Source organism: Aulonocara sp. 'chitande type north' Nkhata Bay, linkage group LG10 (genome assembly GCF_057382095.1).
Source record: "Aulonocara sp. 'chitande type north' Nkhata Bay isolate Kocher_YH1m ecotype deep benthic linkage group LG10, A_spYH_male_GT1.1, whole genome shotgun sequence".
NCBI lineage: Eukaryota > Metazoa > Chordata > Actinopteri > Cichliformes > Cichlidae > Aulonocara > Aulonocara sp. 'chitande type north' Nkhata Bay.
In genome coordinates, this window is record NC_141353.1 from 5,007,781 (window position 1) to 5,019,982 (window position 12,202).

The 12,202-nt window shown below is 40.7% G+C and overlaps 1 protein-coding gene across 4 annotated transcripts in view; it reads left to right on the forward strand.

The window, feature by feature from the left end:
• The window catches only part of igsf9bb (immunoglobulin superfamily, member 9Bb), a 144,551-nt gene that overhangs the window by 121,274 nt on the left and 11,075 nt on the right, over window positions 1–12,202 (forward strand). For 3 of the 4 annotated variants that reach the window (XM_086307890.1, XM_086307886.1, XM_086307887.1), the window contains one exon: window positions 5,497–7,134. In XM_086307890.1, the coding sequence (XP_086164016.1) occupies window positions 5,497–7,134 (1,638 nt within the window). Of the gene's footprint in view, window positions 1–5,496; window positions 7,135–8,186; window positions 8,233–12,202 lie in introns of all 4 variants that reach the window. The other variant, XM_086307889.1, reaches the window with a different exon arrangement.

The following is a 12,202-nucleotide window of genomic DNA, read 5'->3' on the forward strand; positions in this document are numbered from 1 at the left end:
GTGTGCAAACCATTGTCCCTTTGTTCTTGCACACTATATACCCTCCTTCACGTTGGTTCAGCACCTCAGACTCTTGACCCGTCTGCATGCTTCTGGACAACTACAATCAGGCAACAACAATACTGGTCGTAGTCTTTCGTTCATGAGCGGTAAAGGAGCTTCATTTGAATCTCTGGGGGAAAATGAGAATATATTATTCAGGATAGAAGAAGTAGATAATGGGACTCTTTTTCATGTGTCACAGTGAATGAATCACAATTATCTTTCATTATATTGCTCTATATTACTGCTATACTCATATTACTGTCCTTTATTTTTTTAGATTTATTGCAGTTACTGAGGGAGTTTGTAGTTTTTTGGAGAGAACAGCTAACCTTTTCCTTCTGCCTCCAGTCTTCTTGCTAAGTTAGGCTCACTCCTTGGCCAGAGTATACTTGCAGAGTAATTGCAATCTTCTTATTTAATGAAGGCCAGCGCTTAGACCCTGTTATAGAAGTACAATACATACATGTAATGACCACTCATTATTAAAATGGTGATTCATTCAGTGAAAAATTTAGTCCAAGGCAACTGATCTTTTAAAATTCTTTATATTGGGAACTTGATATTCCTGATGTTTTAAATGTAAGACATATACAGTCTCGATCAAAAGTTTAAGACCAATTGAAAAATGGCAAAAAATCATATTTTGCATGTCTGGCTCTTAACAAGTTTCCAAGTAGAGCTTCAGCATGCAACAAGAAGAAATGGGATTGAGACGAAACATTTTTTGAGCATGTAATCTATAGAAAACTACGCTTAAACTGAAACAGGTTGTTTTGCAGCTGATCACCTCCAAAAGAACCCCCGTAATCCCCCCAAAACAGAAATCAAAGTTCCAAGCATGAACCCAGTAATGAGTAGCTCCACCGTTATTGTTGATCACTTCAAAAATGTGTTGCAGCATGCTTGATGCAAGTGAGTGGGAACATTTCTCCAAGTGGTGAAGACAGCCACACGAAGGGTATCTACTGTCTTCCACTGAAGGAAAAAGCACCCCAGACCATTGTAGTGCCCCCTCCACTGTGGCGCGTAGAAAACATCTCAGGTGACATCTGGTTGTCATGCCAGTAACAATGGAAACCATCAGGACCATCAAGGTTAAATTTGTTCTCATCAGAGAATAAAACTTTCTTCCACCTTTCAGTGTCTCGTGTTTGGTGCTCTCTTGCGAAGTCCAAGCAGTCAGTTCTGTGGTGTTCAAGTATAACGCTACAGAACTTTGGAGCCTTTGAAGACGCAGTCTGATGGTTATGGGGCTGCAGTCGGCACCAGTAACTGCCTTAATTTGGGTTGAGGATCGTCCAGAGTCTTGATGAACAGCCAGCTGGATCCTCCTGGTCAGTGTTGGTGAATTTCTTTTGTGTCTTCCACTTGACCCTCAGGATCATTTAAGAAATTCCAAATGATTGTCTTACTGCGTCCCACCTCAGCAGCGATGGCGCGCTGTGAGAGACCCTGCTTATGCAGTTTAACAACCCGACCATATTCAGTTTTTTTGCCTTTGCCATCAGAATGTCATGACAGTGTGACTACCTGACAGAAAATGACAATGAATCCAGATTTTTGCACAGATTTGGCCTTTTAAAGGCATGTGGTCCTAAACTTTTGATCTGCTGGAGAACAGCCTGTTTCAGTTTAAGAGTTGTTTTCAATAAATTGCCTGCTCAAAAAACTGTTTTGTCTCACTCCCATTTCTCCTTGTTGCATGTTGAAGCTCCACTTGGAACCTTTTTTTCAAGTGGTCTTAAACTTCTGATCGGGACTCTATGTTGCTCAGTTATGTGAATTGTATGTCCAAGTCTTGTAGGCCTTCTTTAATGACAAAATAAACCATTTTTGAAAAATTAAGTGCAGTGGCTGGTAATAAGGAGGTACACCTCTGCTGAAGTGTTTCAGGAAAATAAGATGCACTAAGCATTGTCCTGGGGCAACAACAGCTTCTTGCAACCTTCAGAAAATCTCAGTCTAGATGTGGATGAACTATTTTAAATGTTTGTTTTCAAACTCACTGCAAGTAAAACAGAAATTAGCCCTGGCTCTATCCAAACCACTTTATATGTTAAAATAGACAGACACAGACTTTTGGAAACTTTGACACAGGCACCCATGTTTTCTTCTTGATTGTGTCTTTTAGTAACTCGTTTGATTTCCTTAACTTGTCCTGCCATTGACTCTTCTAAGAAGTAACCTTCTGCTTAACACCAGCTCATGGCTTTCTACAATTTGCAAATGGTCATGTAATTTCACTCACTTTTTTTGCCTTGTGACTGTGGACGGGCTATATTTCTAAAGCTCTGTTAAACTAATGTGAAAATGTATTGATGAAGACAGGTCTCATCGCCTGCATATCCATAAGCTGTGGAGTTGTGAAGCTGTGGATAATGATCTATTTAGGAGATTCATCCATTACTTCTAACTGCTGAGTTTCCAGAAGCCTAAACAAACCAGTTTGTACTATAAGGATAAATATGTCAGTAACTAATATGTTCAATTCGATTTAATTCAGTTCAGTTTAATTTACAATATATAGTGCCAAATCAAACAACAGTTGCCTCAAGATGCTTTATATTGTAAAGTAAAGACCCAACAATAATACAAAGAAAACAGAGAAACCCCCAACAATCATATGATGCTCTTTGAGCAAGCACTTTGGCAACAGTAGGAAGGAAAATCTTTTAACAGGAAGAAACCTCCGGCAGAAACAAGCTCGGAGAGGCAGCCACGACTGGTTGGGGTGAAGGGAGAAAGATGAGTTAAAGATGGGAGAGAGCCAGAGATTATTAATAACTAATGATTACATACAGAGTGGTGTATAAAAAACTTATTCACAGTTTGTGAAAAAGGTGAATAAAAGAGCCTTCAGCAACCTAGACCTATTGCAGAATAACTAAGGGAGGATTCAGGGTCACCTGATCCAGCCCTTGCTATATATATATATATATTTTTTTTTTTTTATCAAAAATGAACGTTTTAAACTTAATGCTAAAAGTAGAATGGATGTCTGTCTCCCAGATCCAAACTGGGAGTTGGTTCCACAGAAGAGGGCCTGAAAGCTTAAGGCTCTACTTCATATTCTACTTTCAAATACGCTAGGAACAACAACTAAGGCTGTACTCTGAGAATGAAGTGCTCTAATGGGTTGAAACAATACTAAAAGGTCATTAAGATGCGCCTGATTATTCAAAACCTTGTATATAATGAGAAGGATTTAAATTCAATTCTGGATTTAGCAGGAAGCCAATATAGGATAAGTATGCTGTCTCTTTCTAGTCCCTAATAAGTATCTTCTCTCTTGCAAGAGAGGCAGGGAGCTTATATTCAAACCACAGTGTATACAAACCTGCCATAATCATATAAGGAACTGCAGCAGCATTACACCTATGTAGGTCTGATAACAGATTTATGAATGTTATCAGCAATATTTGTTACCATAACAACAACTAACTTCTACTAAATTTTATATAGTTTTCAACAAATATTGCTTGCAAGAAATAATACCTAACAAAGATCCTGGTTCATCAGAGACACCATCTTTCACATAGTTTAGAAATACAATGTTGTTGTCTACACAAATTTCTGATTAGGTGTTATTGTAATGATAAACAAATTGTTGTTACATTTAATGAGAAGTCCTCATGACTTCAAATAGCAGATGGTATTTTTCAGTGAAGGTAGCTACTGAAACCTGGTACCTTTAACATGTATTGCATGTGACATTGCCTACTATACTGTTTATTTAGGTTATAACAAACAGATCTGCTATAAATGACTTTTATCACTAAATAAAGGGATTGTGGTTTCAAAGAAATTGTGGTTTCATTTCCTTTTTCCTATAGCGCTCTAGTACTAATTTCTAACAAGAATTTGGCTAGAAAGACTTTGATAACATCAAAGTGTCTTGTTATATACAAGCACAAGTTATATACTGTAACTCGTAATCTTTTAAAAAATTTGAATTTGGTCAAGACCTCTCAGATATCATATAGAAGGATAGATACCAAAATTGTTCAAACACTTGCAAAATTGGCACAAAATAGTATGTATCCCAACTAGTGGGATACCCTTCACTGGGTATGGTGATTGAATTATCCTTTCAGTTAGTTTTGACAAATGTGGCTAATCATTCACTCCACGCTCTGATATTCTTAATTTTCTATATATGTCATCAATCAAAGTCTCTCCTTTCTCATAAATCAGTCATAGCTCTACCATACTAGAGCTTTAACAGTGTTGGTCAGTACAGCCACTTCATACTTGTTACTACAGTGTTGCTCAAAATTTATTACTAACCGATAACCATTGGGTTTTACAAACAGCTCTCTGTTTCTAATATCAGGTGAAATTATTTATTTATTATTTATTTATTTAGTTTTGGGGTATCATGTTTCTTTGGTTTTTTTGTGCTCCTGACAGTGCTTTGTAATGGGAAAATGTGACGTCATACTGCAATGGAATTCAACTTTTGAATGAATGAAATTTTCATTGGTAGTAAAATTGTACCGTACACGTACTGGTTTGCCTTTAACTTTAGGAAATGATAATGATGAAGTAGAGCTAAAGTATCAGGTGTAAAGTGGTGGATGATATAGAGGGAATGAAAGAAGGTAAAATGCAGTAATATGGCATATGATATAAGCATTCTGCAACTAAGGCATCCCATTATAAGACTAAATGTTAAACCGCTTTTAAAACCAATAACATAAACAGTTATAAATCTAACAAATTACAGATAACTACTAGTAGTTCTTGGGTCCGGTACACAGTCTTTTACTGCAATGGTTAAAACTGGTCTATGCACATGCCTTCAGGGAAGACATATTGAGTGTTCGTGTGGGTACCAATAAACCAGTTTGTTGTTGTCAGAATTATGCATGAATTTAATGATTTTGTGTATTGTACAGTTTAGTTGATATCCCCTTCTTGTGTGCACTTTAATTACTGCTTTGGAAACAAACATTTGTCTTATGTCATCAAACCTCTACATCTACACTCCATTCACTTTTACTTTTGAAAAAAAAGTCACGATGTGTCCAGTATTGTCAAGATGTTTTTTCACTTACCAAATTCATATGAAACTTGATGGAGAAGTGGAACGCTGACAAAGGAAGAAACTGTTACATTTTGGTTTGACTTACTTTAAAATTGTGGGATAAAGCTTTAGTCTCGTCGGAGGAGTGCCTTCTCTGAGTTTGAAAGTTTGCGTATTTGTTGTTCTAGTTTAACTGCCTAAAAATAAACAGGAAATGTATCTTGCTGAATTTCTGTTTGCTAATGATTCATGATCACTGCTTTGACTTAGAACTTGGAATCCTGTAAATGGGGTCTAGTTTTTCTTTCTTTAATCCATGTTTTGTTCTGGTGTAGTTGGATTCATCTCCAGCACCATCAGTAAACTGTTATTTTGTAAAGAAGTACCATTTTAAATGATCACTTCATCTGTATTGTTTTCCACAGGTCATCTTCAGGAAAGGTGAGCCCAGAGAGCATTCGTTCAAAGGCATCTCCATCAGAATCATCTGAAGATAGTCATGACCAGCGTGGAAAAAAACCACCCCCAAGTCCAGGGAAGAAGGAGGAATTATCTCTATACAAAAAGACCAAAAGAGCAATAACAAGCAAGAAATACAGCATCCCCAAGCATGAAGCTGAAGCAACAACACCCATTGAACTCATCAGTCGAGGCCCAGATGGACGTTTTGTTATAGATCCTACAGACAGAGAAATGTCTGTCAAACCCCGGCGAATTGAGGGCTTCCCGTTTGTGGAAGAATCAGACCTATATCCTGAATTCCGACAGTCAGATGAAGAGAATGATGACGCTAGGGCTCTTCCACCAGTTATGCCCCCCTTGCGGCCTCACCAGATCTCCCCTATCTCCAGTCAGGAATCCTACCTGCAACCTCCAGCCTACAGCTCTCATTTCCACAGGCCCTTCGAAGGTATGACCATCATGGAGAGCAGTCGGCTCCAGGCCACTGGGCAGATCCGAGGCTCTCTCCACCACAGGGCTTTTTATGGCTATCTAGGTCCTCCTGGAGATCATGATCCTCCACCTCCTTTTTACATGCCAGATACCAGCCCACTTAGCTCTGTCATGTCCTCCCCTCCATACCTTGCTGAGGGTCCTTTTGGCCACGCTATGATTCCTGAAGAAATGGGAGAAAGTGATTTTCCGCAATATGCTGTCTCTGGTTTTCCACTTCCACTGACCCTCACCTCTTCCATTCGTTCTCCAGAGATTTGGCAGGGATTGGATTTTACCTTTGCAAGTTTGGAGGGACCCCAGTTCATTTTTCCACCACATCAACCTTTGCATCTCCGCCACGATTCTCCCTATCCCCCTCCACCTCATGTTCTTCCCCTTAGTGCTATCCAGACCTCCTCTCTTCCAATGCCCACTTATCCAGCTGTCCTGCCACTGGAGGCCCCAAAGAGCCACTCAAGCAAGTCTCCCAGCAAGGCCAGGCCTCATGGCTCCCCAGCCAAGCATTTAGCTATGCAAGAGGCACATTTAGGGCAGCTAAGACACACAAGCCATGGAATGGGTGTGCCGGTTTTGCCTTACACCGATCCAATGGCCCATATTGTTCCTAGCACATTCAGTAGCTTGGACACACGATGGTTTGAAACCACTCCTCATTTCAGTCCCAGACATGCTCGTAGGATGGATCCTGGCATGCATCAGGTGGTTCTTCAGCCCTCTCGCCTCTCACCCCTCACCCAAAGCCCCCTTAGCTCTCATGAGGGCTCCCCAGAGATAGTAGTTCGTCCCAGGCCACGTCCCGGCATTGTCCAACCTACTATACCTTCAGAGATGTCTGAGATTACCCTCCTCCCTCCTTCCACAGCCAGCTTCTCAAGAAGATCTTCTCCCTCCTCCTCACCTGCTCAAGCCCAGGGTAGCAGGAGAACAAGCCCCAGCTACCATTCCCACATGGCCTTTGCCACCTCTGCAACCAGCTACCCAGCTTCCCAGTCTCCATCACCCCCCATGGAAAGCAGCAACATATTTGGGCAGATGCCATCTCAAAGGAGGACTGAGGAGGAGATCCTTCCATCGGAGCCTTCTCCACCCCAGTTGTCAGCTTCAGGGTAGGTCCATAAGGATTACAGAGCGGGATACCATTTGAGTCATCTGCCCCAACCCATAATGCTTTGGTGTGTGAAGTTGCTCTGATATTTTTGTTTCTGAAGTGCTATGTACTAATCATTATTTCCTAAAGTCATCTCTGTGGCAAATTAATTTTATAGTTTAGCTTATGCTTTTTTCATTTGACTTAATGAAAATGAAAGTTGTAAGGTGGAAGGAAACCATTTTGTTCGGATTTTTTTTTTTTGATTTCCTTTTTTTAAGTTTAGCTTCAATTTGGTCAGTGCTGCTTTTCATGTCAGGCATAAACTTACTCACCCACTGAATCTCTGAAGCACTGTTTCAAAATATTCACCTGGAAATGTACATCGTAAATTTTCATGTGAAAATGCTAAAAGTAAGTAAGTAAATGGTGAATTGACAAGAAAATGCATTTGCTTCACAGATTGCATTTCAGACCTTTAAGGGCTACAATCCATCTGGTTAAAAAAAAATTAAAAACCATGGCCAGTCAAATGCTTTTTTTGGGGGGGGGGGGCAGGCCCCTGAAAGCCTGGTAATATGCAGACATCACCACGGGATCCCTGTTTTTCCATCTGTATTATGTTACCCTGCTTTCACCTAACAGGAGGACTCTCATAATATCCACCAAGTCAGTTCCCCAGAGAAAACACCCATTGTTATGTCCAGCTCCAAGCCTTGAAGATGCCTTTATCATGCAGAGGGATGAGTTCATCGTGGCAGGCCCTGCGGCCCATCCTCAGCCTTAGTAACTTGATTGCATGACCAATTCTCCCTTGCTGTCCAATCTTTCAGATTTTTTTTCCTACTCTACTTTCCTCCCCGATTCTATAACCCACGCCTCCCCAACTCCCTTAAACGCCTTCAGGTCATCCAGGTCTGACTACCAAGGGAAGGTTGTTGGGCAAAGTGTGTCACAGGGCCTGTCCGCTTCTCATGTACTGCAATGTCTCCATCATTATCAAGTAGGGGCAGTGTGGTGGTTCTTGATGGCTCCTGGAGTCTTACCTGCTTTGTTTTTGATTGATCTCAGCTATCTGGGCAGCGTTGTTGTGACCAGGTCCTCTACACCGCAATAGGTAAGGGTTGGATCCATGTCTGAAAGGGGGGGGTTAGCAGGTGGGACTTTTTTGATCACCTCGTCCTTTAAAGGGGAATACAAGCCTTTGAGTCTTTGAGTTGTTCCTTACTTCAGTCAACACATGTAGCTGATTTCAGTTCTTTCTTTTTTTCCCTTTATGTCAAAGTGGCTATGCATTTTAAGTTCTGCAGTCTTAAGTACATTATGCATTCTGACTGATATGCATATGCCATCTGTAAGATAATAGATCAGGTCAGAAATGTCTCACCAACATGTTTTCATGCTTGAGTTGTTTGCTAACTGACCACAATCACAAAAACGTTAACCCTGTTAATCTGTTAAGGATACCAAATCACAGATGGATATATCCTTAGTGTATATATCTCATGAAAACATTTAAAAGTTTTTATTTACGTCACTACATATAACCTTAACCAAATTACTTCAGCAAAGATCAGCTGGCACTTATACAATGCTTGATGGTCCAAGTACATTTCACTTATCCTTTCTGTTTTTTTGACACACACACCTACACACACACACACACACACACACACACACACACACACACACACACACACACACACACACACACACACATACTTTTGAAAAGCACACTCCAGCAGTAGTAATAGTTAATGTTTTAGGCCTTTTGTACCTGAGTTGAGACAGGTCTTGCAGCCCGGGACACAGTACCATGTCGTATGCTCGAGTCCAGCTGAACTGCACGCAGCTCATGTTTTTCGGGCATGGTATGCAAAAGTCACATGAGTAAAATACACTGAACTAAGTGCATTAAAGGGGTTAAGTTCGCTTGGCTAAGTAATGGGTCAGCATCTATGAGTATGCCTTTAACCCTCATTAATGGTCACCATATTGGTTGTTGTGTGTGCAACAACTCTGATGTTTTCATAGCCCTACAGCCATTTATTTTGACATGATGCAGTCTTCCCCTGAACAATAGGTCAGCACCTCAAGAAACCCTCTACACCAGTAGTAGTATAATACTAGAAAAAGTCAAGAATCAAGCAAAGCGAAGAATTTTATTCAAAAAGTTCTCCAGAACATCTGTTCCATCTATTACAGCTTCTCCCTCTCTGTAATGTGGGAATCTTGTTCTGTTGTATCACTGAAATATACCGCTAAAGACTAAACCACTTGTCCACTTGTGTGGGGACTGCTCTTCCTCATGCCGCTGAACTCTTATTCAAGATAATTTATCTGGATTTCAGAAGTGGGGCCAAACGTCCATACATGTCCCTTCCGGTTCTCTACAAGCTGTTTGTTCTCGTTTTTGCGCCCCACCCTCACCCCCTCCCTTTTACAATGATTTAACTACTCATTAGTACATGGGGATCTGCCTGGCCCGGGAGCTGCTGCCAGTTCTCTCTGAGGCCTTCCCAAGCCGCAGCCCCAATTCATGATCACATCATCTGCCATTATCTACTAGAAATGCTGTCAAACTTATGAGGATGTGGTCCCAGCCAGTGAATCAAGCTTTGTTATTAGAAATACATTTATGGGTAGCTTTTGGTAAAGATTGAACTGGGCTACAGTGGTCCCTTATTTATCGCAGGAGTTACGTTCTAAAAATAACCCGCGATAGGTGAAATCTGCGAAGTAGCCAACTTTATTTTTTAAAGTTATTATAGATGTTTTAAGGCTGTAAAACCCCTCACTACACACTTTGTACACTTTTCTCTCTTGTTTAAACACCCTCAAAGTTCAAACCTTCGTAGAAAAATAATTCCAGTATTATAGAATGAAACCAAAGATCAAACCCTGTTTTCAGGTCCAGAACATGGGAATAGAGCAGCTGCCAGAGAATTCAACATGAATTCAATGAATCAATGGTACAGAAGTAGAGGAAGCAAGAAGAATGAGTTGTTTGACTTATCTGACTGTTTTGTTTTGTTTAATGCGCCTCAACGGGCGATCGTGGCTCAAGAGTTGGGAGTTCGCCTTGTAATCGGAAGGTTGCCGGTTCGACCCCAGCTTGGACAGTCTCGGTCGTTGTGTCCTTGGGCAAGACACTTCACCCGTTGCCTACTGGTGGTGGTCAGAGGGCCCGGTGGCGCCAGTGTCCGGCAGCCTCGCCTCTGTCAGTGTGCCCCAGGGTGGCCGTGGCTACAATGTAGCTTGCCATCACCAGTGTGTGAATGGGTGGATGACTGGTTGTGTAAAGCGCTTTGGGGTCCTTAGGGATTAGTAAAGCGCTATACAAATACAGGCCATTTACCATAATTCGGTGTGCTTTATGGTCCAAAAAATACGGTAACTTCTACCTTTCTTTAGCATGTCCAGAAGTCCAACTTTTTGTGCAATGGTTAGCATCGTCCTCTGCCTTTTACGTGCTACTGCAGGTGCCTTTGACGGTGCAAAACGTTTCGTCGACATTGTTGTGTTTGTTGGGGAGAAAACATACAAACATACAGTACAGCACTTCAGAGTCACACTGCTAGGAATCGAAGATTTATGTAAATTTGACAAGTTAAACACATTACACAAGGAGACAGGAGACACGGCACGGAGGAGATTGATTGACACTGGTCTACAACTGATCAGGACATGGAACACAATGCGCTGTAAAAAAAAAAAAAAAAAAAAAAAAGCATGCAAAATTGCACACACACACAAAACAAATCCACGAAACAGCGAGGCCGCAAAAAGTGAACCGCGTTATAGCGAGGGACCACTGTATACTCAAACTGAACACTTAGAATGTTCAAAACACAACATTTAGTTTATAATAAATCACAATGTCTGCAATACTGAAGAAGAAAGATATCCAGACATACAAAGATCAGTAACTTCCACACATGTGTGTAGTTATTCAATGTCATGTGGTCATTCCAAGTGGACTTTTGTATTGGGATACCACACATTATTGTGTATGACAATGTAATCTCCTATCATATCACTTAGTGATTCCAACATATTCTTGTCAAAAGACTTAAAAATTCAGTGATTGCTTTTGCTGAAACAAAACTAATTTTTCTATACTGGTCTTTGTGGCAGATGAGTACAAACGTGTTACGAAACTGTTCAGTTGCATGTACAGCAAGTAGTTCAGAGGTTGGCCAGGATCCATGAATTATCCATAGCCATTCACCACAGCCACAGTCATTTGAATGACTTTTTTATTAGCTGGTAGAGGAACCCAAACAGTGTGTTGATTCAATTTAGATTAAAATAGTATCAACAATGTAAAATTCCATTGGCACATAATATTGATGAATTCCCACAGCTAAGAATTCAATTTTCAGATCACAGAAACACCTCCCTCCTGCAACATGACAAGTGCAGGCCTAACTAATGCAGTCCCTCCACATTTCTTCTTACTACTCAGATAGATGTTGCTGTCCTGCCAACAGACCTGAAGGCAGGCAAGGGGATCTGGCAAGGTTTGACTAAACGTAACTTCATTAAGTGCTTCAGACTACTCTCAGTGTGCTTCGTTTGAGTCTTAAGCAGTTAACCAAGCTTGTTTATATTATTTTCCAAATACCTCACATTCCTGGTTATTTTCTGAATTGTTATAGTTTCCTTGCTCCGGGTAGTAGAACCGTCAGCAGGATTGCCTTGCAAAGATTCTGCCTTGCAAAGATCATATGCCAAAAAAAAACAAAACATATAAAACAAAAAGGAGCTTTTTCACCTTCATATAAATCACAGTGAGCAAGAATAATACATTTATCAGCAAGTTTAAAACAAAACAAAGCAAGAGCTGCAGCAGCAGGAAGAAATCTGAATCCATACTCAATCCATGATCCAGTAGTTCATGTAGTTAGCACTCATCAGCAAATAATGGCGATATCAGAATTCATTTCAAGATGTCCAGAACAAGACCTGCTTATTTTGCTTTACTCACCTTACGGTGCCCGATCCAATTATTTTTGTGCATTTTGGTATGCCTACCAGCTACCGCCAGCTGGCGTACGAAATTGTTACTCATTTTTCACTATGTC